General features: G+C 46.8%; 1 protein-coding gene across 1 annotated transcript; it reads right to left on the bottom strand.

Annotated features, from left to right (window-relative positions):
• Positions 1–410: 410 nt before the first annotated feature.
• Positions 411–27074, bottom strand: LOC132587345 (trypsin-3-like). The gene is made up of 6 exons (XM_060259620.1): positions 26930–27074; positions 14201–14341; positions 13439–13598; positions 10891–11032; positions 10074–10340; positions 411–584 (listed from the first exon to the last, which is right to left on the bottom strand). The coding sequence occupies exons 1-6, from the start codon at positions 27072–27074 to the stop codon at positions 435–437; spliced, it is 1005 nt and encodes a 334-aa protein (XP_060115603.1). The 3' UTR covers positions 411–434.
• Between the last annotated feature and the right edge of the window lie 405 nt (positions 27075–27479).

The following is a 27479-nucleotide window of genomic DNA, read 5'->3' as shown; positions in this document are numbered from 1 at the left end:
CTTTGGAGGGTGGCCTCTGTGGCATTGTACCTCACTGAGGTCCCTCCCCTCTCCAAACTCTGCCCTTCTAGGCATCACCCCCAAAATCTCCAGGTATTTCCCAACCCACAGCTGGCAATCCTAGGAGACGGCAGGGTTTGGGGAGGGGAAGGATGTCAGTGTTACCCACCAAAGCAGCCATTTTCTCCCAGGGAACTGAGCTCTATCATTTGGAAATCAGTTGTAAAAATGGGAAATCTCCAGGCTCCATCTGGAAGTTGGCAACCTTAAATTCAGGGTGGAAATGTATGCTCTCTTAAAGCTTAAAAAAGAAACCCCACATTCAATTTTTAACCCACCCTCCCCCAAGAGAAAATCATCATTCAGCGAAACAAGTGCAGAGATACGGTATCACGTTATTATTATTATTTGCGGTGAAAAATGGTGTACGTGAGCTATTGCTTGAAGATTGTCTTGTAGATCCATTTCTGAAAGTTGGCCACAGCTGTGTAGACTCCCGGATACCTGGGACTGGCACAGCTGTGTCCCCAGGAAACGATGCCAAATACCCGTCCTTCGCAGACCAGTGGCCCGCCAGAGTCTCCCTGGGAAGAGGGGTGGAGAAGAAAGGAAAAATGAAAAGCAAAGATTGATTCTTGAGTTGCATCGATACCTCTTCTATTCCATTTTCTCTCTCCTAGATTTTTGGCCAGTGCTGCTATTTATTTATTTACTGGGTTTTGCTGTCATCACAGCGGACTTAACTGCAACCCCAGAGGGTTTTCAAAGCAGGAGGCATTTTGAGGTGGGTTTGCCATTGCCTGGCTCCATGTCATGACCCTGGTAGTCCTTGGAGGTCTCCCATCTAAATACTAACCAGGGGCAACCCTGCTTAGCTTCATGAGATCTGAGGAGATCTGTCTAGCCTGGGCTATCCAGATTAGAGAAGCCAGTGTTATTAGATTCTTCTGAAGCCTCTCCTGTTTTAAAATTAAAAGATGTGTTAGAGCTGTCACTATTGTCTTTTAAGCAGTCCCTATGTTCTGGCATCCATCTGGAAAAGCACTGTCTCTGTTTCTGCAAATTAAATCTTCTTCTAGTGTGATTGGCAAGTTTTACCGTCCTTCAGAGTTTAGCTCCCTGTCTCCATGGTTTTGTCAACTTCCTGGAGAGGAAGAAAACCCTTTGTCCCTTTAATAGAGTCTCACCACAGAGCATTTGTATTCTTTCAAATTAAGCAGTTAAAGCAAAGCCCCAAGATTACAGACATCTTATCTGCTATTCCCTTGATCTTGCATGAGAGGCAAATGAGACTGAGAGACTTCCTGGTTTCTCCCCGGCCTCTCAAGTCATATGGTGGCCACTTCCAGGTTAGGAAATACCTAGACATTTGGGGAGGGTGGAGCCTAACAGGGAAGAGGTTAGAGAAGGATGGGACTTCATAGAGTCCACCTTCCAAAGTGACCATTTTCTTCAAGTGAACTGATCCCTGTCCTAGATGATGAAGAAGACTGCAGATTTATATCCTGCTCTTCTCTCTGAATCAAAGACTCAGAGCTGCTTACAATCGCCTATATCTTCCCCCCCCCGCGCACAATATACACCCTGTGAGGTGGGTGGGGCTGAGAGGGCTCTCACAGCAGCTGCCCTTTCAAGGACAACTCCTGCGATAGCTATGGCTAACCCAAGGCCATCCCAGCAGCTGCAAGTGGAGGAGTGGGGAATCAAAGCTGGTTCTCTCAGATAAGAGTCTGCACAGTTAACCACTACACTAAACTGGCTCTCTGGCTCTCAAGCAGATCTCCAGCTGCCACCTGAAGGTTGGTACCCCTATGGCCTAGAGGAACCTGGGTCTTCGGAATTTGAAATTCCTATCCTGCCTGTCCAGAAGTCCTCCTCATCAGCACTGCTGGCACCAAATCACGTTTCATGTTCTACACTCTAAAAACGGTCTTTATTACTAACCAGTGAATGCTGACAAAAATAAGATATACCCATTGCGGTTCAATTCAATCCTGGGGGGGGGGGGGAAGCTCCCCATAGTTTTGTGTTTCCTCCTTTAAAAGCTGGTTTTGCACTTGTCTCAAGGTGTGTTATTTCTGCCTTAATATTAAAACACTCTCCATCTTTGAACAAACTTTAACTTTATGGTAACAACTTATTTACAGAGCTCGCTCAGTCATGACCTTCTCTCTTTCTGCTTTGGCCAGTTCCGGTTGGGAAATACCTGGAGATTTTGGGGGTGGAGCCTGAGGAGGGTGGAGTTTGGGGAGAGGAGGGACTTCAGTGGAGTATAACGCCATTGAGTCCACCCTCCGAAGTGACCATTTTCTCCAGGGGGGCTGATCTCTGTCATCCGGAGTTCTCCAGCCACCACCTGGAGGATATTAACCCTGGATGAAGGAATAGAGGGAATGCTTATTAAATTTGCAGATGATACTAAATTGGGAGGGGTTGCAAACACAGAAGAAGACAGAAACAGGATACAGGGTGACCTTGACAGGCTGGAAAACTGGGCTAAAATCAATAAAATGAATTTTAACAGGTATAAATGTAAAGTTCTGCATTTAGGTAGGAAAAATCCAATGCATGGTTATAGGATGGGGGAGACTTGTCTTAGCAGTAGTATGTGTGAAAAGGATCTAGGGGTCTTAGTGGATCATACGCTGAACATGAGTCAACCGTGTGATGCGGTGGCTAAAAAGGCAAATGCAATTTTGGGCTGTATCAACAGAAGTATAGTGTCCAGATCACGTGATGTGATGGTATCGCTTTACTCTGCTCTGGTAAGACCTCACCTGGAGTATTGTGTTCAGTTTTGGGCACCACATTTTAAGAAGGATATAGACAAGCTGGAACGGGTCCAGAGGAGGGCGACGAAGATGGTGAGGGGTCTGGAGACCAAGTCCTATGAGGAAAAGTTGAAGGAGCTGGGGATGTTTAGCCTGGAGAGGAGGCGGCTGAGAGGTGATATGATTACCATCTTCAAGTACTTTAAGGGCTGTCATATAGAGGATGGTGTGGAATTGTTTTCTGTGGCTCCGGAAGGTAGGACCAGAACCAGTGGGTTGAAATTAAATCAAAAGAGTTTCCGGCTCAATATTAGGAAGAGCTTCCTGACAGTTAGAGCGATTCCTCAGCGGAACAGGCTTCCTCAGGAGGCTAGAGGGCCATCTGACAACAATGAAGATCCTGTGAATTTAGGGGGAAGTGTTTGTGAGTTTCCTGCATTGTGCAGGGGGTTGGACTAGATGACCCTAGAGGTCCCTTCCAACTCTATGATTCTATGAACCCTAGCTTAGGCCCCAACGACGGATGCCAGCCGGGGTTGCCTAGCGATCTCCCACTTTTACAACTGATCTCCAGCTGGAAGAGATCAGCACTGCTGGAGAAAATGGCTGCTTTGAAGGGTGGACTCTAGAGTATTGTCCCATGCTGAGGCCCCTCCCTCCCCAAACCCTGCTCTCTCCTGGCTCCACTCCCAAAGTCTCCAGGTATTTTCCAACACAGACCCGGCAACTCTAGCCCTGACTAAGGAGAAACAGAAAATGGGTGTTACACAGGGTGGGTTCCTCCCCGAAATTACACAGGCTCAGGGCTTTTTTTGAGCAGGGACGCAGTTCCAGCTGGCTTGGCATAAGGGGGTGTGGTCTAATATGCAAATGAGTCCCTACTAGGCATTTTCTACCCTGCACAGGCTCCTCCCAGAAACTCCAATATAATCAGTTTGTCCATGTTGCTATAGCACTTTGGTGAGACTTGTAGTCCCATTAGCACTGCCACAAGCCAGTGTGGTTTATGTGAATCTTTGACTAGAGAGATCGGAGTTCAAATGTGCCACAAGTATTTGGGCCAGGCATTGTTTGTCAGATTAGCCTGTGATCTCACAAGTGCCAGGATGTCAGGTCCTGCTTCCCATGGAGTGAAGGCCCTTCTTGAATGAAGGTGTTGGTAGCTACTGAGGGAATCAAGTGTTAGAAGGTGGGTGGAGGAGGAAGATCTATTTTTAAAAAAGAGGGATGACTCAGAGAATCATTCTCTATCGCTCCTTGAAAATAAAAGGAAATTGCAGTATGGGGGTGGGGGGGAGAGCTAAAAAAAAAATCCACTTCCATATTCCCGGAGTGAGCGTAAACAAAATGTTTCCAGGAGAGCCGTTTACTATCAAAGCAATTATTTGCTACACGACGGGGTTGCCAACCGGCCTTGAGAAAAGTGCTGCTTTAACAGAGGAATAGTGGGATAGTCTTTTCCGGGTTATGTGATGTAACTCCATGGTACAAAAAGCTTCAAGTGCCCATTTTCACATGTTAAGCTTCAGTTAAAGGGACTAGAGCGGTAGCACTCCATGGGTGCTAGGGTACCTGCTAACACCTTTTCTGGTGTCAGCCAAGTGTTTTTAGAAAGTGGCTGGGTGGGGCTTTTGTCCAATCACCCCAGCCACTGGCTGTGCAGATGTTCAAAAACGTTGCTTTGGCAGTAGCTACCAACACAACACTGATCATCTTTAGGTGAGCTGTAGCAGGGATTTTGTGGCTGGCATGACGCTGTGGCATGACACTGTGTCAGAATTCCAAAGGGGCCCACAGGCTCAGAAAGGTTGAGTTTCTCTGGGCTAAAGAGATCAGGATTCAAATCAACCATGAAGCTACTTGGACCAGTGATTAACATCTCACAGCAACCTTAGAAGAAGATATTGGATTTATATCCCACCCTATACTCTGAATCTCAGAGTCTCAGAGCGGTCACAATCTCCTTTACCTCCCCCCCCCCAACAGACACCCTGTGAGGTGGGTGGGGCTGAGGGTGCTCTCACAGCAGCTGCCCTTTTAAGGACAACTCCTGCAATAGCTATGGCTGACCCATTCCAGCAAGTGCAAGTGGAGGAGTGAGGAATCAAACCCAGTTCTCCCAGATAAGAGTCCGCACACTTAACCACTACATCAAACTGGCTCTCTTAGGCTGGAAGTTCTGTCCATGTGCTCATCTCAAGCAGGCTCCAGAGTGCCTGAAAGAGAAGATCAATTCAGGCAAGCAAGAGTCCCTGAATGGCAGCTTCTCTACCACAACCCATGATTAAGATGACTGATACTCTCTCTCTCTATGTCCAAGGTGACTTACAGGAAAAGAGAAAGAAAGAAAGAAAGAAAGAAAGAAAGAAAGAAAGAAAGAAAGAAAGAAAGAAAGAAAGAAAGAAAGAAAGAAAGAAAGAAAGAAAGAAAGAAAGAAAGAAAGAAAGAAAGAAAGAAAGACTCTAAAACAAAAAATCAAAAACAACAACCAACCAGAAGCATGAAACAGAAACAAATCCAATAAGAAGCAATAAAACTAGTTAAAAAACCCCTCTGAACCAATAAAAAAGAAGTTAACAGCACAGACTAGTTTGAGCTTGTCAAAGTTCAGAAGCTAAACAGGGGCGGGGGCATAGCTAGCATGAGAGCCAGTTCGGTGTAGTGGTTAAGTGCGTGGACTCTAATTGGGAGAACTGGGTTTGATTCCCCATTCCTCCAAATGCAGCTGGCTGGGTGACCATGGGTCAGCCACAAGTTCTCTCAGAACTGTTCTCTCAAGAGCAGTTCTCTCAGCGCCACCTACCTCACAGCAGGGTGTCTGTTGTGGGGAGGGGAAGGGAAAGGAAAGGAAAGGAGATTAAGCCACTCTGAGTGAAGGGTGGGGTATAAATCCAATCTCCTCCTCTTCTTTTTTGGGAGACCACCAAGGAAGTGCAGGGTTGCTGTGCAGAGGAAGGGGACAGCAAACCACCTGTGCAGGGTTGCTGTGCAGAGGAAGGGGACAGCAAACTGGAGAGCCAGTTTGGTGTAGTGGTTAAGTGTGCGGACTCTTATCTGGGAGAACCGGGTTTGATTCCCCACTCCTCCACTTGCACCTGCTGAAATGGCCTTGGGTCAGCCATAGCTCTGGCAGAGGTTGTCCTTGAAAGGGCAGCTGCTGGGAGAGCCCTCTCCAGCCCCATCCACCTCACAGGGTGACTGTTGTGGGGGAGGAAGGTAAAGGAGATTGTGAGCCGCTCTGAGACTCTTCGGAGTGGAGGGCGGGATATAAATCCAATATCTTCTTCTTCTTCTTCTTCTTCTTCTTCTTCTTCTTCTTCTTCTTCTTCTTCTTCTTCTTCTTCTTCTTCTTCTTCTTCTTCTTCTTCTTCTTCTTCTTCTTCTTCTTCTTCTTCTTCTTCTTCTTCTTCTTCTCTGCCTCTTGCCTTGAAAACCCACAAGAGACCTCCTTGTCTTTTGAGACTCGACGGCACTTAACGGTCATTATTAATAATAAAATGCTGCAGTAGCACAATCAGCAGCCAGCAGTTAGATGTGCGGCTTAGGAAGAGGTGAAGATTTAAAGCCACCTCAAGTCATCGTCCTCCGCGGGGGGCAGCAACACGAGGCAAATCGGCATGTCCTCAAATGTCCCTTTGGTTTCAGGGCTGTGTGCAGTCATGCCTTAAAAAAATGACTCGCATTTTGGTGAACGTGCTTTTCGTTCTCTTTTTAATGTACATGTGACTGTAGCATATCACAGAAGTGAACGCTGCTGAATGCTGCAACCACTAACTGGATGCTCTGGGCCGCCACCTTCTTCTCACACTGGGAAACCAACTTCCCCATAAGGCCATTGCCTAAAATGGAGAGAAATACATCATTCCGGACCATTGCTTGGTACATGCAATGGAGCCAGTTTGGTGTAGTGGTTAAGTGTGCGGACTGTTATCTGGGAGAACCGGGTTTGATTCCCCACTCCTCCACTTGCACCTGCTGGCATGGCCTTGGGTTAGTCATAGCTATCGCAGAGGTTGTCCTTGAAAGGGCAGCTGCTGTGAGATCCCTCTCAGCCCCACCCACCTCACAGGGTGTCTATCATGGGGGGGAGAAGATATAGGAGATTGTAAGCCACTCTGAGTCTCTGATTCAGAGAGAAGAGCGGGATATAAATCTACAGTCTTCTTCTTCTTCTTGACTGCAGGGTGCCAGAAAGGAGACTTAGCTACACTGGCCTGAGGCTCATAGGATGAACAAGGAAGGCAAAGCAAATTCCAAGAGTTATTCAAAGATGGATAAGATCTCTTGAGCTGGATAAGATACCTACAGTAAGCGCCCTCTGACTGGATATAGACAAGCAGAAACTTTAGGAAAGCTAGCAAGAGATCCAACCCAGCATTGTATAGTGGTCAAGAGTGGCAGACTCTAATCTGGAGAACCAGGTTGGATTCCCCACTCCTCCATATGCAGTCTGCTGGATGAACTTGGGCCAATCATAACTCTCAGAGCTCTGTGATCCCCACCAGCCACCCAAGGTGCCTGCTGTGGGCAGGGGAAGGCAAGGCAAAAGATACCTTCAGGTATCTGAAGAAGTGAGCAGTGGCTCCTGAAAGCTCATACTCTACCACAAATGTGTTAGTCCTTAAGGTGCTACTGGACTCTTACTCTTTTCTAAGGACACCCAGGAATGTAGTTCTGGCTGGCTTGGCATCAGGGGGTATGGGCTAATATGCAAATAAGTTCCTGCTGGGCTTTTTCTAAAAAAAAAGCCCTGCTTTTTTCCCACCTGGAGATCAGTTCTAATTCCAAGAAGTCTCCAGGCACCACTGGAGACTAGCTACTCTACCGCCACTGGACTAACTGTACAGCCTCTTCACAAGAAGAAGGAGAAGATTGCAGATTTATACCCCGCCCTTCTCTCTGAATCAGAGACTCAGAGCGGCCTATATCTTCTCCCCCCACAACAGACACCCTGTGAGGTGAGTGGGGCTGAGAGAGCTCTCACAGAACTTGCCCTTTCAAGGACAACTCTTGCGAAAGCCATGACTAACCCTAGGCCATTCCAGCAGCTGCAAGTGGAGGAGTGGGGAATCAAACCCAGTTCTCGCAGATAAGAGTCCACACACCTAACCACTACACCAAACTGGTTCTCCAAGAAAAACTCTCTTTTTTCTTCCAGCTCTCTGAAGAAACAGGATACCGTACTGAGCTGAACGTGCCAATGGTAAGCTGCCTTCTGTGGTCATCAATATCCCATGCTGTTATACTTCCGCTTTAGAAAGTCTGTGCTTTACATAACTCAACTGCTTAACTCCCGCACCAGTTACTCAGCCCCAGTATTCAAAACTGTAGCCTTTAGGAATGTAGCTGAATGCTCCCACATCACTCAGTCTGTTTGACATGGCACCATCTGCCATTTACCTGGAACTATACCCTGGCTCCCAGCATCCTTTGAGCTCTGTAGCTGTGCTCTGCTAGTATATTTGTAAATAAAGCATATATTGCAGAAATAGATGTCTCCTAAAGGAAACCAAACACAGCAACGTTCTCCTGCAAACTTCATCCTTGCTTACGGAAGCAGTGAATGTGTAACACCAGGAATCCCCAACAGGGCGCCCAGGTACTATGGCACCTGCCAACATCTTTCCTGATGCCCACCAAGTGCTTTTAGAAAGTGGGTGGGGCCAGATGAAACTTTTGACCAGCAAGGCTTCTGATTAGCCACTGGGGAATTGATTGGCTGTGCAAAGTTTTAAAATCATTGCTTGGGCAGCAGGTAGCACCACAGCTCAAGGATCTGAAGAAAAGTCACAGGGCACCAGAGGTTATGAATATTTATTAAACAACATAAAAATAGAATTGTACTCATGACTGGACAAAAATATGCAACGGCCTCATTACCTTCTGGATTGCACAAGCCTGAACTCATGGCTGGATTGACAGTCTTACTTGATTGGAAGGTATGGAACACAAAGTCCCCGTGTTGGAGAGGATGACCTCAAAACGGTATTTTTAGTTGGCATTCTGTTATCATTCATGTTGTCAGTTTTTTGTTTTGTTGCTGACTTTTATTTGCATTGCTGCTGTTTGCTATCTGTGGCACTGCTCTTTGATGGACCTTTTGTGCATTACACCGATGTTTCTGTACAATACTTTATTTCTAAACACCTATGTTTATATTATTTTATAATAATTCATAACCTCTGGTGCCCTGTGCATCTCTTTTCTTCTAGCTTTTCAGAGGTTTCTCTCCATATATTTTCTTGATGGATAGGCTTTTTTTTTGTAGCAGGAACTACAAGGGGAGGGATGGTGGCTCAGTGATAGAGCATCTGCTTGGTAAGCAGAAGGTCCCAGGTTCAGTCCCTGGCATCTCCAAAAACGGGTCCAGGCAAATAGGTGTGAAAGACCTCAGCTTGAGACCCTGGAGAGCCGCTGCCAGTCTGAGTAGACAATACTGACATTGATAGACCAAGGATCTGATTCAGTATAAGGCAGCTTCATATGTCCATATGACCACACACTACGCATATTAGGCTACAGCCCCCTGATGTAGCCAATCCTCCAAGAGCTTTCAGGGCTTTTAACACAGGGCCTACTGTAAGCTCTTAGAGGATTGGCTACATCTGGTGTGTGTGGCTTCATATGCATAGGAGTTCCTGCTACAAAAAAAAGCTTGATGTAGGGTTGCCAAATCCCTGCGTCCTCTGGTGGAGGACTTTTTCATGTGCGCTTTGTGTGCGCGACACGATGATGTCACCTGCACGTGACATCATTGCGCCAGCAATGTCACGCATGGCTGCTCTAGGCATTTCCAGGGAAACTATGGTTTTCCTGGACAATCTAGCAATTTGGGAGGGAAAACTCTATGGTATAGAGTTTTCCCTCCCAAATTGCTACAGCGTCTGGGAAAACCATAGCGTTTTCCCGGAAACGCCTAGAATGGCCGGTGTGCGATGTTGCTGGTGCAATGATGTCACCTGCAAGTGACAGCATCGTGCCAGCGATGTTGGGGTTGGTTCCCCCCGCCAGCCCAATATGGGCCGGTGGGTTGGGAACCTCCAGGATGGGAGAACCTCCACCCAGCCCGGGGGCTTAGCAGCCCTAGCTTGATGGTAAGCCACAACAGCCTCTTGGCCCTCCTGTAGTAGCCCTGTTGTGACTACACCTACCACTCTGTGTTAGAATTCCAAAAAGTACCCACAGATTCAAAAAGGCTGGAGACCCCTGGTGTAAATCTATACCTTGTACCTTTATAAAAGTGAATGCAAAGGTTTTGACTTAAAATAGTTCCCTGCCTCGGTTAAGAAGGCCAGCCTGTACCTGGCATGCATCTTTGCCCCCAGTGCTGAAGCCGGCGCAGATCATGTTCTTGGTGATGTATCCGGCGTATGAGGCTGAGCTGTTACACTTCCAAGTGGCGATGATGGGGAGGCGAACGCTGCGCAAAGTGTCGGAGGTCCTCCCCCCAATGGGGGTGGTGTAGCCCCAGCCAGAGACTTGGCAGATACGGCCATCTCTTACTGTCGCTCCTTGCTGGGGAAGAGGGACGATGGAGACGGAAGCGCTGTACAATACTGGCTTCTTCAACTGTTTTGAGAAAGCGAGACAGGTGGGACATGAGGGAAGGAAGGAAGGAAGGAAGGAAGGAAGGAAGGAAGGAAGGAAGGAAGGAAGGAAGGAAGGAAGGAAGGAAGGAAGGAAGGAAGGAAGGAAGGAAGGAAGGAAGGAAGGAAAATAGTTGGGGAGAGAGAGGTGGAAAGAAAGCAACTTTAACTTTAAATGCAATTCTCCATTTGATTCAAAGAGATAAATGCCTTTTCCAAGTTAGCCGATGGGCTGTGGGAGTATGTGTGAAAGAGCCACACACAAATGCATGCAGAAGAAAGATGATTTTTTTACAGCCTGAAATGATAACAAATGTCAAGGTATGCAAAGGAAATGTTGACAGACACGAAACCAACTAGAATTCCTGTGTTAAAAAGTAGTGCCGATCTGCTGACTTCTTTTCTGCTTCTTTCTTCAGCAACATCTTCCATCTGAAAAGATATTCTGAACATATTCTTAGCAGCCCAGACTCAGTTGCTTCCTTCGAATCTTGAGTCCCTTCTCTCTCCAAGAATAAGGACAATTTCATTACCTTAATGAGCATAATGTCTGCATTTTTGGACGTGGCACTGTAATCAGGATGGACCACCATGCGGGCAGGCCGGAATATCTGTTCTGTGCCTTCAAAAGTGGAGAGAGAATATTCCCCGGCAACAATCAACATCTGGTTGATCCTGAAAGAAAGAGACAGAGGATGGAAGGCTTTGACCAGACTGCAGGGAGGTGCAGGGGCGGTGGGGGGGAGGACTGCCAGAGAAATAGAACCGCTGATATGTCTTGGAGGTTGCCAGGGGTCATTTTGTAGAAAAATAGGCGGTGGAGCTCATTAGCATATGCTGCCCCCTCACCAGTCAAAAACAACCTGATGCAAGAAAGGAGAACCCCAGGCGAGTGAGGCCTGCTTGGGCTGGCTAGAGATCCAGCCAGCCCAAGCAGTCCTTGCATACCTGGGGCTCTCTTTGGCTGCCCCTTCCCCACAGTCAAAAGGCCAGCAAGCCACCCACCACCTGAAGTCACACATAAGAGGTGGAGAAAGGGTGGCGTGGGCTTCTCCAGGAGTTAATGAGGACTGCTGGGGGTGTGGCAAAGCTCCTGGTGGCCGGCTGGCTGCCCGCTCTCCTAATCCAGGGATTGGTATGCAGCTGCACCTACTATTCAATGGACAAGGTAGGTAGGTGGGGAGGAGGAGGGGGCATCAGAAAGGTTCAGGAGCTGTGCTCCTGGCCAAGTCTTACTGGGTGAATGTGCACAAAATGTTACAAGAGGTTTTGAAAGCAGTGTTACCTTTCAAACCAGAGTTATTTTTATTAAGCATAACACAACAAGCAGTGGATAAAGAAAATATGCATTCAATGGTACACGTCGTAACAGTGGCAAGAATCTTATATGCTAGAAGTCGGAAACAGAAAAATGTACCAAGTATGGAGGAGTTATTATAGAAAATTCTGGATATAGCTGTATTAGATATCTTAACGGCCCTTCTGAAAGGAAAACCGAGGAAAACAGCAGTAGATTAATGGGATAGATTATATAGTTGGCTACAAGGAAGTAGAAAACTTTTATGCAAATGAGTTAAAATTGGTTCAAACTAAAGGTAAAACTGTGAAGTCTGTAAAACTACCTTCTCTGTTTTATGTATATATGTTTAAGATTTTTTTTCCTTTTTGTGTATATGAATAAATTAATAAACTAGATATATGATGCAAAAAAAAAAAAAAAAGGAGCTGCGCTATTGTTGAATTCAAGGCCTGGAGGTTACTACAGCTGGGGACTGTAGCAACCTCCAGACCTGTGAGATGATGGTTGGGGGAGTCTCAGTTTACATGACTGCTTGCTTATAAGGTTATCTGGTTGGAAGGAGTACTATGAGGACACAGAATGTTGTATTAGCTTACAGCAAACTACTGGGACACTGTTGGTAGTCCAGGATTCTGGGAAGCAGAAGGGACAGCTTGAAGTCTTCAACCTAACAGTTGGCTGAGCAATGAAAAGCAATTAGTCGTCCTCCAGCCTTGGTCCCAGTTGCCCAGTTCAGACACGCATGCCAGTCAGGAGACCACCCCGAGCACACAGCTTTTGAAAATAATTGCTTTTGTACATATTCAAAATACTGTAAATGAATTTGCTTGAGGCAGTTTGTGAAAAATAAAGATAGAAAACACGCTATGAATATATTCATTGTTTGGATGGGATTTTCTCATTGCTGCAATACTTGGCTAGATGTGGATGGAGAGCGGGGAATATTTCTCAGTCCTTCACACTTCAAAATCATTTGCGGGAGTTCACATCTCGGCACAAAGAAGTGTAGCAGACCTGGTGATGCACATCCAGAAGACCATGTCAAGGATGGCGTAAGGTTGATACCTTGTGACTGCCATTACTATTAGAACCAGTTTGGTGCAGTGATTAAGAACAGTGGACTCTAATCTGGAGAGCTGGGTTTGATTCTCTAAATACTGACCATGATGGACTAAAGGTCTGGTTCAGTATAAGGGAGCTTCATAGAATCATAGAGTTGGAAGGGACCTCCAGGGTCATCTAATCTAACTAACCCCCTGCACAATGCAAGAAACTCACAAATACCTCCCCCTAAATTCACAGGATCCTCATTGCTGTCAGATGGCCATCTAGCTTCTGTTTAAAAACCTCCAAGAAAGGAGAGTCCACCACCTCCCGAGGAAGCCTGTTCCACTGAGGAACCGCTCTGACTGTCAGGAAGTTCTTCCTAATGCTGAGCCGGAAATTCTTTGGATTACCTTCTCCTCTAGTGCTTAGAATGAGCCATTTGGCAGTATGCTTTGCCAGGAATTTGAATAGGGGGTTGATTTAGTGCTCTTGAGAATAGAGGGATTCCTGGTTTTATTGGGTGATTTTTCACTGTCATTTTATAGAAATGGGAGTAAACCATTCTTAAGCATGTTTATGAGGTTAGGAGGGATAAACGTGTTATAAACAAACATTTATCACAATTTTCCATCGATGCAGTGTTTCACGCTGGTCCTGTTTCCCTTTCTATTTCAAGTTTTCTGTTGGATCCAGATTTATTCCCAGATGTTTTAGGATCTCATCCAAGGCCTTACCCAGTTTTGCAATGTGCTGCCGTCAGGACCCATCTACGACTGATCAGTGCTCCTCCACAGAAATGGTAGCCGGTGTTCCTCTTCAGAGACACAAGGTAATTGGAAGAGTGAGGGGCAACGATGTATCCCCCAATGATGCGCTGAAGGTTGCTCTCTCCATCTGCAAAATACAGATAAAACTGCCAGAAAACAGCCATTGGTTTAGCAACAGTAAAGTGCCCCAGGGCCAGCTGAGAAAAACATCTCACAGGTCAGGTAAGGGAGCCCTGTGCAAGCTCACTATGGCTTTTATTGTAGCAGGAACTCCTTTGCATATTAGGCCACACATGCCTGATGTAGCCAGTCCTCCAAGAGCTTACAGTAGGCCCTGGACTAAGAGCCCTGTAAGCTCCAGGAGGATTAGCTACATCAGGGAGGTGTGGCCTAACATGCAAAGGAGTTCCTGCTACAAAAAAAGCCCAACCTATTTCCTTCGATCCCCACCAAAAGGATGGCACCCAGGGGTTGAATTCTAACAGGAGCTCCTTTGCATATTTGGCCACACACCCCTGATGTAGCCAATCCTCCAAGAGCTTACAAAAAAGAGCCTTGAGAGCTCTCCGAGGATTGGCTACATCAGGGGTGTGTGGCCTAATATGCAAAGGAGCTCCTGTTAGAATTTCACCTCTGATGACACCCAAGGGATAATGGTGGTCTGAGCATGGGGGACAATCAGCAGTTCCTTTGTCAGACAGGCCACTCCCTGGTGCATTTTTTACTTACAGGAAATCACGGTCTCTGCAGAGGTGGAGGACCAGTTAGGAGAGTTGATCTCTGGTTGATGGATCCTGAAGGTTTCTTGGTGGTCCTCAGAAAGTTTCCCAATGACATGGCTGACATTCCAGTTAAAATCCTGGTTGAGTACTGGAACATAGAGATTTTATGGGTGACAGAGTCATTCATTTCTGTGGGAAGGGTACTGAGTTTGGTGATCCAGATCCTTCTTTACTTAACAGACTGTGTGCTCAGCTTTAATGCAGCAGTGCTTGTCGTATGGTGCGCTCACACTATGCCAAATAATGCATTTTACATCCGGATTCTTACTGTGTAAGAATAGGAAAAAAAGATGTAAAACGCATTATTTAGTGTAGTGTAAACGCACACCCAAACTTACCATGTGCTTGCAAGACAATAATTACATAAGAGCCACATTTCAGGTTGAAACAAAATAATAACTACTTTATTCTAGAAATACATAGGGTTGCCAGGTCCAATTCAAGAAATATCTGGGGTCTTCGGGGCTGGAGCCTGGAAACATTGGGGGTGGAGCCAGGAGCAAGGGTGCGACAGGCATAACGGAACTCCAAAGGGAGTTCTAGCCATCACATTTATTTATTTATTTATATTTAGGCTTATATCCCGCCCTTCCCACCAAAGTGGCTCAGGGCGGCTTACAACATTTTAATTCACATAATTCAGCTTAAAAACATTTACATAACAAAGTTAAAACCATAATTAATAAGACATAAAATAAGAATAAAAAGCAGCGGTCCATAAATGCATTTTTAGTTCCATCCAGAAGATAGTCTCATTGTCAGTTAGTTGTTATAGGCCTGCCGGAAGAGGACTGTCTTACAGGCCCTGCAGAACTGCCCTAGGTCCAGCAGGGCCGGCACCTCCTCCGGCAGCTGGTTCCACCAGTAAGGCGCCATTAAAGAGACTGCACACCTTTTAAATGCCTTCCCTCCACTGGAAATAACGAAGGGTGGGGTACCTTCTTTTGGGGCTCATAGAATTGGACTCCCTGATCCAATCCTTTTGAAATTGAAAGATCTTTTGAGGAGAGGCATCGAAAGCTATGCTGCAAATTTGGTGCCTCCACCACAAAAAACACCCCACCCCAGCCCCAAGATACCTGTAGATCAATTTTCCACTATACCTAGGGTTGCCAATCTCCAGGTGGGGGCAGGGGATCCCCTGGTTTGGAGGCCCTCCCCCCACTTCAGGGTCGTCAGAAAATGGGGGGAGGGGAGGGAAATGTCTGCTGGGAACTCTGTTATTCCCTATGGAGATTTATTCCCATAGAAAATCGTAGAGAATTGAGCCACGGGTATCTGGGGCTCTGGGGGGGGGCTGTTTTTTGGGGTAGAGGCACCAGATTTTCAATATAGCATCTCTCCAAAATATCCCCCAAGTTTCAAAAAGATTGGACCAGGGGGTCCAATTCTATGAGCCCCAAAAGAAGGTGCCCCATCCTTCATTATTTCCCCAAAAGAAAGTGCCCCATCCTTCATTATTTCTTGCGGAAGGAAATGGCCAGAACTCCCTTTGGAGTTCAATTATGCTTGTCACAGCCTTGCTCTTGGCTCCACCCCTAATGTCTCCTGGCCCCACCCCCAAAGTCTCCTGGCTCCACCCCCAAAATCCCCAGATATTTCTTGAATTGGACTTGGCAACCCTAACTATACCCTATGGGAATCGGTCTCCACAGGGAATAATGGAGTGCCCAGCAGACATTTCCCTCCCCCACCCCCCACTTTCTGATGACCCTGAAGCGGGGGAAGGGCCTCCAAACTGGGAGATTCCCTGCCCCCAACAGGGGATTGGCAATCCTAGAAATACATGCTTGATAGTGCAGGGTAGAGAGAAACTGTCCCTATGCTATCTGACTAGGGGATGGATGCGGATGCTGAGAGGTGTCCTGCATCTCTTGTGCACGGGGAAGGGGGGAGGGGGAGATAGAAGGAAGCTGTTTTCCCCTAAAGAGGGCTGATCTGCACTTCAAAGGGAGCCAGGGACAACAGGAAGATGCTTCGTGTCTATCTGCCTATCTGCCTGCCACTCCGTGGTCACTTGCTCCTGGAGGCTGAGGCACTGGGGACAATCATGAATCTGGAGCTTCCAACATTATCTGCCTTCACTGACTAGAGAGAGATCAGCTCCCTGGGGAACACAGGCCAGTAGAGTGATTAGGAGGGCTTTTTTGGTAGAAAAAGTCCAGCAGGAACTCACTTGCATATTAGGCCATACCCCCTGACATCACCATTGTTTTGCACAGGGCTTTTTTGTAGAAAAAAACCCATCAAGAACTCATCTGCATATCAGACCACACCCCCTGACACCAAGTCAGCCGGAACTGCGTTCCTGTGCATTCCTGCTCAAAAAAAAAAAAAAGCCCTGTTGATTAGGTTTGTGAGCAGTATTCCCTCTATTCTGAGATAGTGTGAGCTAGCTCACAGTTTTTCAGCCTCCGGCTCACACATTTTTGCCTTAGCTCAGGAAAAATGGTCCCAGAGCAAACTAATTTATGCAGTAGCTCACAACTTTAATGCCGACTCACAAAGTAGAAGTTTTGCTCACAAGACTCCAGAGCTTAGAGGGGGCATTGGTTGTGAGTCTCCAAGCGGGGCCCGGAGATCTCCCAGAATTACTACTAATCTCCAGTAAACAAAGATCTGTCCCTCTGGAGAAAATGGCTGCTTTGAAGGGTGGATTCCACAGCATTGTATCATCTGAGGTCCCTCCCCAAGTCCTGCTGTCCCCAGGCTCCACACACCAAATCTTCGGGAATTTCCCAACCCAGAGCTGTCAACCATATGTGACCGGAGGAAATCTCAGCACAAACACAAACTGTTTTTTCCTACTAAGAAGATGAGAATTAGCAATCTGAGACGCCAAGATTTCCAAGTGAAATATAATTCTCCATAAAGCTGGTCTGTCCATGGGCTAACCTGCATTTCCAAAGGCCCAGACCTCAAGGAACTGTTCTTTGCTGTCCCTCTGGCCACTAGCCAATCACCCTTTATGTGTAATGGACAGCCTGCCCTTTGCTTTTGATAATCCTGTTATTGAAACAATTCCTCTGGGCAGGACTGAACTTGCACAGTCTACAGTTAAGTATTGTGCGAGATCATTTAACTAGCTCTCCAACCCAGACTAGCTCACACTATAAAAACTCAGAAAACTTATTGGGTGGGGGTCCTTCAGCCTGGAGTTGGAAGTAACTGCCTGGATTCCATGTTGTACCTTTGGCCAAGACGGTGGGGCAGAGACAGATGTTTGGTGGAGGAGGAGAAGAAGAAGAGGAAGAAGAAAAGGAAGAAGAAGAACTGGATTTATACTCCACCCTTCACTTGGAGTCTCAGAGCGGCTTACAATCTCCTTCCCCTCCTCTCCTCACAACATATACTCTGTAAGGCAAGTGGGGTTGAGAGAGCTCTGAGAAAACTGTGACTAACCCAATGTCACTCATCTCGCTGCATGTTAAGGAGTGGGGAATCAAACCCCATTCTCCAGATTAGAGTCTGCTGCTCTTAACCACTACACCAAACTGGCTCTCAGAACTTCTGCTTTTTTTTTTTTTTTTTTTTAAGCTATAGATCTTCCATCTGTTAATGAAAAGGCCTGTCTGTTCTGCTGTTTAGGGCAATTGTTAACTAGGATCAATTTGAGTCTTCTTTGTGTCAGATAAGAAGCCTGATTTAAGAAAGCCTTCATGTTCAAATCTGGGATGAGATTCTGATGACAGTTCTATCTTCCCTCATGAATGCCTTAGTCCTTTTGCTGTGAGGAAGGAAGGAAGGAAGAAAGGGCTATCTGAGGACCAAAGGAGGTAAGGCAGCAGAAATTCAGTAATCAGATTTCCCACTTTTCATTTTAATTCCAAAGCAGCTTTAGGGAGGGCAAGACAACTCACATAAGGATGGGGGGGGAGTACTTAATCCACGGGTCTCCAACCTTTTTGAGCCTTTGGAATTCTGACACTAACATGGCACAAAACGATCGCTTCGGCTTTATTTCAGCCACACAGTGAAGATTATTGAGCTGTGGTGGCGGCAGCTGCCAAAGCAGTTTTTTAATTTAAAAAATCATCACAAAAAATCTTGAATAGCCATTCAGAAGGCTTGCTGGGCAAAAGCCCCAACTGGCCCCACCCACTTGCTAAAACACTTGATGTGCACCAGAAAAGGTATTGGTAAGCTTCTGGTGCTTCACTCTGTGCTATATCTAGCCTTGATCCGCCTTTTTGCCCCACAAAGATGGTATTTTCTTTAAAAGAGCCAGTTTGGTGTAGTGGTTAAGTGCGTGGACTCTTATCTGGGAGAACTGGGTTTGATTCCCCACTCCTCCACTTGCACCTGCTGGAATGGCCTTGGGTCAGCCATAGCTCTGGCAGAGGTTGTCCTTGAAAGGGCAGCTGCTGTGAAAGCCCTCTCAGCTCCACCCTCCTCACAGGTTGTCTGTTGTGAGGGGAGAAGATATGGGAGATTGTAAGCCACTCTGTCTCTGATTCAGAGAGAAGGCCGGGGTTTAAATCTGCAATTCTTCTTCTTCTTAAGAAGGGACATAGAGGTTATATATATATGGTATTTTGTAGTGGTCAGCTCAAAGCATCAGACAAGGCTCTGAGAGCCCCAGGTTCAGATCCCCATTCTGCCATGAAAAATCACTGGGTCACCTTAGGCCAGTCGCAACCTCTCAGCCTTACCTATCTTGCAAGGTTGTTGTGAGGATACAAGGGCTTTTTTGTAGAAAAAGCCATGCAGGAACTCATTTGCATATTAGGCCACACCCCCTGATGCCAAGTCAGCTGGAACTGTGTTCCTGTGCGTTTCTGCTAAAAAAAAAAAAAAGCCTGGGAGGATACAACTGTGTGGGAGTGAATAATGTTAGGATCCATTTTGGGGCTCTGTTGGGGAGAAAAAGTGGAGTGCAAATATCCAAATAAATAATACACCCATCCTATCTCCATTTCAGTTTTTCACCAAGGAACTCAGGGCAGTGCACACACTCCAACCCAATTCAATCCAGTCAACAAGCCTGTGAGGTAGGTTATTCTGCAGGGTTGCTAACCTCCAGATGAGGCCTGGAGATCTTCTGGAATTACAACTGATCTCCAAACTGTGGATATAAGTTCCCCTGGAGAAAACAGCTGCTGTGGAAAGTGGGCTCTGTGGCATTATATTCCACTGAGACCCCTCCCTTCCCCAAATCCCACCCTCCTCAGATTCCACACCAGATCTCCAGGAATTTCCTGAAGCTAACAGCTGTATTAAAGCCAGAGAGAAAGAGAAAGAGAGGCCCAAGGTCATCCAGCAAAGGTGATAACAGATCTCCCCAGAGTTTTCCCTAAAGGGCAGTGAGTGTGGCACCCAGTTCAGATCTGGACTGCAGTGCAGGGAAGAAGAATTCAACCCTGCACTTTTGCTGACTGAACCCTAATACTCACATCCATCCAAATGGCTATTAGTTATAGAAGGGGAGCAAGAAAATAGGGAGAAAGGTTAAACCTGCAAACACCACTTCTTTCTGCACTGCAGCACCGATCTGAATTGGGATTTTGCCCAGCCACTGCTGCCCTTGAAAAAGACACTGGGAAGACCTGCCTGTGAACTTTCGAGCATCCCTTTGGCCCTAAATGTGGATTTGAACCCAGAACACCCAGTCCCTGCGTGACACTGGAACTGCTCTTCCAGCCTTCTCATTAAAGCAGCCATTTCTGATCTAAAGATGAGTGCCTTTTTCAAAGCCCTTTTGCATTTCTTAAAGAACCATTTTCAAAGAAAAATGACAGAAAATTGCCAACAGTAGCTGACAAGAGCTGAGAACAAGCAAATTAATGTTCCCTTAAGTGCAGATAAGTATTATGCAGAGCTATTTTCTTTAAGAAAAAAAATCATTTTTTTTTAAAAAAAAGTAGTTCTCTAATGTTCATTGCAACTTGCAATCCTCAATTTGCATTTTCTTCAAGGACGCAGATGAGAGCTGTCTTTGCACATATCCTCGGGTAGCAGTTATAAAAGAAGCATGTTCAGTGGTTAAGGTGTTGAGCTAAGATCAGGCCCGCCTTCGTTCAAATTCCCACTCCTGTGTGATTGTAGGCTCCTCCTTTTATCTTCATTACACATCCCTGTGAGGTAGGTTAGGTTGAGAGACAGATGGCGTGGTCACACACACTAAACAATGCACTTTGCAACTGGATTTTTACTGTGTAAGAATAGCAAAATCCACTTGCAATCAGCTGCCATGTGAACACACCCAGAGAGTGGTTCAGCCAATGAACAAAAGACCTGAAGCTGCAGTCAGCTGATTAAGGTTTAATTAGGAACAAGGCTCAGATCAGAAGCCTTGTTTTAAATGCCAAGGCACTTCCCAAGAACACGTGAAGCAATCATGAGTTAGGGTTGCCAAGTCCCTCTGCTGCTGCAGCAGAGGACTTGTTCATGTGGCACGATGATGTCAGCTGGAAGTGATGTCATTGCGCCGGGAACATCACGTGGGGATGCTCTAGGACTCAAGCTAAAAACTCTATGGTACCATACAGTTTTACCATGATTCCTAGAGCATCACACCAGAAACACTCTAGGATTCATGATAAAACTCAATGGTATCATAGAGTTTTTAGTGTGAGTCCTAGAGCTTCCCCACACAACACCCCCGGTGCAATGATGTCACTTCCGGGTGACGTCATCATGCCGGGGACAGTGCATGCCGACAGGGCTCTTTGGAGGCGGGAATCCCCCTGGCGGTCTGCTCCCTGCCGGCGAGTTGGGGCCCTCCCAGGTGGGGGATCCCCCACCCCCGGTGGAAGCTTGACAGCCCTATAACTTAATTAATGTGAGCTGTGGCTTAATTGTCTTAATTTTAAACTGTTCTGTTTTAATTGTTCTTAAACTGTTTTGATATGTTGGAAGGCGCCTTGAGCCCACCATGGGAAAGGGTGGCCTATAAATCTACGGAAATAAAATAAGTAAATAAAATAATGAGCGTCTGACCATGGGCAAAATGCATCTATGTATCTTTTAGCCACAGGGTTGCCAGGTCTGGCTCAGGAAATATCTCGGGACTTTGGAGGTGGAGCCAGGAGCAAGGTTGTGACAAGCACAATTGAACTCCAAAGGCAGTTCCGGCCATCGCATTTAAAATGTCTTTTGAATCCCTCCTTTTGGAAATAATGGAAAATTACAAAGATTGCTAACCTCCAGGCAGGAGCTGGAGATCTTCTGGAATGACAATTCATCTCCAGGCCACGTGAATTATTTATTTAATATTTATTTATTATAAACCTTTATCCCACTTCTCCTAGAGAAAACAGCTGCTTTGGAAGGTGGACAGTGTGGCATTCTGTACCCTACCAACGTCCCTCCCCTCCCTAAACCCCACTCTCCCAAGCTCCCTTTTAAAATCTCCAGGCGGGGCTTTTTTGTAGCAGGAACTCCTTTGCATATTAGGCCACACACACACACACACACTCGATGTAGCCATTCCTCCTGGAGCTTACAGTAGGCCCTGTAAGAAGAGCCCTGTAAGCTCTTGGGGGATTGGCTACATCAGGGGGGTGTAGCTTAATACACAAAGGAGTTTCTGCTACAAAAAAGCCCTGTCTCCAGGTATTACCAAACCTGGAGTTGACAACCTCAGCTAATGGGGGAGATTCTGCTCTTGCATTACACACTTTGGGATGCAGCTTCCTTCTCCTAGGCGATTAGCCTTTCCGCTTCAGTCATAAATCCTGGCTGTCCTTTACGTCACCTGTTGGAAACTGGAGAGACAGGAGCTGATTGAATCTGCTCTCCGCCCTGCTGTTAGTGTAAACACTCTTTAAGCATCCCCCCCCTCCCATGGCCCAGCAAGGGGTACGGGAGAGGTAGTGGATGGGCCTTTGGGGACAGACTCTAATTGATCTGATACTCTATTATCATCTTCTCCCTGACATTACCAGGATGAGATTCATAGATTATTCATGGCGCTATAGACATGATTTCTCCGGAGGCAGTAAAGGAGTGAGCAATGGAGAATCTAATTGTTTTTCGCAGGGATTTTAATTACTTGGAGGCAGACCAAGGGGACAATAAGCCATAGAATTATAGAAGCTGCAGAGGATATGGAGGTCAGGCTGCTCAGCCCCCTTGCCCACTGCAGTCCCAAATATTAGCTCAGCCCCACCTCACCCCAATCACATGGATTTGAAACCCCCTCCCTTTGCTGGGACATTCACCCTTGCGACCCTTGCTTCTGAATCTGCCCCTCTTGGAGAATTAAATTGCAGGAGCCTCAGAGCAAGAAGTGGCACTATCCTCCACATACACTAGAGGCACCAGTTTGCAAACCAGTTTGGTGTGGAAATTAAGAGCAGTGAACTCTAATCTAGAGAATTGGGTTCAGTGCTCCAGTCTTCCTTTTGAAGCCAGATGGGTGAATATTCGCTCATCCTTAAATTGCATATGTATTCTGTGCTCAAGATTCCCTTTCTAGGGCCCGTAAACACAAATTCTGCAGTCAAAATAACTTACGCAAATGGCCCCTTAGAGAAAATATCAAACCCAAGACAAAGTTTTGTTCAAAAGAAAAAAAATTGCTTCATTGGGTAGCCGCAGGTAGAAGAAGATTTTGGATTTATACCCAGCCCTGTACTCTGAATCTCATAGTCTCAGAGCAATCACAATCTCCTTGACCTTCCCCCCCCACACAGACACAACAGACACCCTGTGAGGTAGGTTGGGCTGAGAGACAGCAGCTGCCCTTTCAAGGACAACTCCTACAGAAGCTATGGCTGACCCAAGGCCATTCCAGCAGGTGCAAGTGGAGGAGTGGGGAATCAAACCTGGTTCTCCCAGGTAAGAGTCCGCGCACTTAACCACTACACCAAACTGGCTCACCAAACTTGAGAAGTTTGTCAGCGGCTGCATACTCACCAATCACTGGAAGGAGATGCAGCATAAGCAGGAGATTGGGGTTGCAGGATTGCATCCTGTGTTTGCTTTCTATTCTTCAGTGCTTCTGGAGAAGGATAACAGCCCCCGGGGTGGAGACGAGCTGAATCATCTTCTCCCCTCATGCCTAGGTCTCCTGGTTCTCCTTTCCGTTGCCACGGCAACCCAAACCCCAGAGAGAACAGTCGGTTATTCACCGAGGTCCTTCAGGGCACCTCTGCCTGGTGGCTTCCGCTTCACCTTGCATTCTCAACTTCCACGTCAGTGTGGGTCGAGGGCCATAACCGTCACCCTTCACAAGCTTAGATGGCAGCCTCTCAAGTTTCTTGGCAGCTTCTGGGGACCAATGACATGAACATCTTCCGAAAGGGGCCCTGTCTCTCACCACTTTGTGTCAGGCATCAGTCACTCAGCGAAAGCCCCCAACTGGGCAGGTTGCCCGAGCAGATCATTTGTACCCTCCAAAGGGAGAGGGGATCCAGCTTCACAGTGCAGAAGTCGAGTCAAATCCTCAGGGCAATCCCCAAAAAGAAAATGCACTCTTTGCTAACCTGACCCTTGGTAAGGCTGGCCTACCAGTTTTGTTACATTGCCAGCATGTAGGAGAGTCTGTTTCTTATTGGTACACATGAAGCTGCCTTCAACTGAGTCACAGAACCATAGAATCATAGAGTTGGGACCGCCAGGGTCATCTAGTCCAACCCCCTGCACAATGCAGGAACTTCACAAATACCTCCTCCCCACAACCCCAGTGATCCCTGTTCCACATGCCCAGAAGATAGCAAAAAAACCCTCCAGGATCCCTGGCCAAACTGGCCTGGAGAAAAATTGCTTCATGACCCCAAAGTGGCAATCAGCATTTCCCTGTGTGTGGGGCCATGAGAGAATTAAGCACTGATGCAATCCTTTCTGCCCTCCTTCTCATGATCTGCCTAAGTTCACAGTATCAGCATTGCTGTCAAATGGCCCTTTAGCCTGTTTAAAAACCTTCAAAGAAGGAGAGCCCATCATCTCCCAAGGAAGTCTGTTCCACTGAGGAACTGCTCTGTCAAGTTCTTCCTAATGTTTAGCCAAAAACTCTTTTAATTTAATTTTAACCTGTTGGTTCTAGTCCAACCTCCTGGGGCAACAGAAAACAACTCCACATCATCCTCTACATGACAGCCCTTTAAGTACTTGTAGATGGTGATCATGTCACAGTGATATTATCACCTCTCAGTTGTCTCCTCTCTTGGCTAAACATACCCAGCTCCTTCAACCTTTCCTCATAGGACTTGGTCTCCAGACCCCTCACCATCTTTGTTGCCCTTCTCTGGACACATTCCAGCTTGTCTATATCCTTCTTCAATTGAGTCAAACCATCAGACTCTTAAGGCCAAGACTGTGGCTCCCCAAGAAGAGGTCTTTCACATCATGTACCTTATGAGCCTATTAAAGGGAGTTGCCAGGGATTGATCCTAGGACCTTCTGCATACAAAGCAGATGCTCTACCACCAAGCCATGGACCCTCCCCATTGACTCTTGCACATACTCCAACCTTACCACTAGGAAAGTATTATGACTTTCTGGGTTTCTGGAGTCCTCTGGATAAGCACTGGAACCTTCCGATCTGTACTCTACTGCCCCTAAGTGGATGAACCAGTCAGAGACACCAGCTGAAAAGTTAACGCAGCCATGAAGCTCAGCTGTTAGGTCAGAGAGCAGACCCCAAGTCCCTGGGAATCCAATAGGCACAAGAAGGACTACCAATGGTGCATTCTTAGATTGCCAGTTCTGGTGTACGGTTCCAGCCTCTAGGTGGGGCCTGGAGATCTCCTGCTTTTTCAACTGATCTCCAGCTGGCAGAGATCAGCTCCCCTGGAGAAAATGGCTGCTTTGAAGTTTGGACTCAATTTGGTGCTGTGCTAAGAGGATGCTTGTAAACATTTTTAAAAAAAAAAAAAATACTGAGTTCTATGTTTGGCGGGAAGCGTGGCAGAAAGCAGCAGCGGGGCGCTAGAGACTTTGCTACATTAGAGATCTGGGCTCTAAACGGGACCACTGAGCAGGTTTGGGATGAAGCTTAACTGTTGTGATTCGGTATGGGGATCTGGGGGGTGGTCCCTGTGCATTAATTTAAGTGGGGTCGTGGTCCTGCCATTTTGTCTTGTTCCTGTTTGAACACCAATGCATCGAACACAGTATTTAACAATATATTTTAAACTTTTGATGCTGGCAGGGATTCTCTATACCACAGAGACCTTCCCTGTCTCAGACATACCCTTTTCAAAGGGGGAAGGTGGTCAGTTGGCAATTCCTTCAGGCAGTGGCAATTCCTCCATGGCAGTGAACTGTCCCTGTGGTGATCAGATTAGGGTTGCCAGGTCTGACTCAGAAGATATCTGGGACTTTGGGGGTGGAGCCAGGAGCAAGGTTGTGACAAGCACGACAGAACTCTGAAGGGAGTTCTGGCCCTCACATTTAAATGGACTTTTAAATGCCTTTCCTTCATTGGAAATAATGGAGGATAGGGGCACCTTCTTTTGCAGCTCATAGAATTGGACCTGGTCCAAACTTTTTTGAAACTTTGAAGGACTTGTTGAGGACTGGCACCAGATGCTGCACCTGAAAATTGGGTGCCTCTACCTCAAACAGCCTCCTCAGTCTCAGATACCCATGGATTGATTCTTCATTATACCCTCTGGGGATCAGTCTCCATAGGATATAATGAAGTGCCCAGCGGACATTCAACCCCTCCATAAACTTTCTGATAACCCTGAAGCAGAGGGAGGGTCTCCAAATCAGGGAATTCCCTGCCTCAACTGGAGATTAGCAACCCTAGACTGGACACTAGGCAGTGGGTAACACAGAGGCAATGCCTCAGAACTTGGAAAGGAAGCTGCAAGTCCTGACCCTCCGAGTGGACAATTCCTTACAAAGATCAGGGGGTGGCATCGTGTTACCAGAGAGAGAACCAAAAGGCTCTCTAGGTATTTAAAAAACCTTGGAAGGCAGGATAGAATAGGGCCTGCGGGCCAGAGGAGGTCCGTTGTGCCATAGCTTTAATAGAGGCTTAATAGGATCTTATACCTTAATACCATTAAACGCTTCAATTACTCATTTCCAGACATCAGCCTCTGAGACAGGTCATCTTTCTTTTTTATGCATGCATGTGTGTAGATGGATGAATGGTTGATTGCATGGAGTCAGTTTTGTGTAGTGGTTAAGAAGAAGAAGAAGATATTGGATTTATATCCCGCCCTCCACTCCAAAGAGTCTCAGAGCGGCTCACAAGCTCCTTTACCTTCCTCCCCCACAACAGACACCCTGTGAGGTGGGTGGGGCTAAGAGAGCTCTTACAGCAGCTGCCCTTTCAAGGACAACCTCTGCCAGGGCTATGGCTGACCCAAGGCCATTCCAGCAGGTGCAAGTGGAGGAGTGGGGAATCAAACCCGGTTCTCCCAGATAAGAGTCCACACACTTAACCACTACACCAACACTGAACTCTAATCTGGAGAACTGGGTTTGATTCCCCACTCCTCCTCCACATGAAGCCTGCTGGGTGACCTTGAACCAGTCACAGCTCTCTCAGAGCTGTTCTCTCAAGAGCAGTTCTCTCAGAACTCTCCCAGCCCCCACCTCCCTCACAAGGGTGCCTGTTATGGGGAGAGGAAGGGAAGGAGACTGTAAGCCTCTTTGAGACTCCTCAGGATTGAGAAAAGCAGGTATAAAAAAACAGCTGTCTCTTCTAAATGGATAGCTTGACGCATTCGCATCAAGAGCATCCAGTGTTTTTGCTGAAGCCAAATGGCAACCGTACCTCCCACTCTGCCTTGACGTCTAATAAGCCTTGCCTTTGGGAAGACCTCTCCAACCCCACCCTGGTTTCTGTGGAGGCTGCCGTCTTCTCTGGGCTGCTCCAGTGTTGGAACCCAGCTGGATCTCACTCCTGCACCTGGAGTCATGGTTCCAGGTAAGCACCCTTTGTTGTTGTCCAGGTAGCTGCCAAGTTTCTATCTGCCAAGCTCCTGTGCCCTCTCCAGCTCTGCCCCCAGAGCTCCAGGAATTTCCCAAGCTGGAATTGGCAACCGTACCTTTGTTGCTGAGGTGGGAGGCATCACAGTTCAGACATGGAAAATGTTTGCTTCAACCTTGGGACTGCCGAAAGGGCTCACGTTGAAAATTCTCCTCACTGCGCACAGCCATTAAATGTTAAGGAGCCCTGACAAATCTCTGAGCCGTGGATGTTTCCAGTTGCAATTTAATTTAGGAAGAGCCTTTTTATGGCCCTCAGTAAAATATCGGCTGGTTGCTCGATCAATAAATCCTCTTCACGAATAAGCAAACCATATCACAGCTACCGAGAGAAA

Source organism: Heteronotia binoei, chromosome 18 (genome assembly GCF_032191835.1).
Source record: "Heteronotia binoei isolate CCM8104 ecotype False Entrance Well chromosome 18, APGP_CSIRO_Hbin_v1, whole genome shotgun sequence".
Taxonomy (NCBI): Eukaryota; Metazoa; Chordata; class Lepidosauria; order Squamata; family Gekkonidae; genus Heteronotia; species Heteronotia binoei.
Note: the sequence above shows the minus strand (reverse complement) of the source record. Positions and strands in the feature narration are given on the sequence as shown.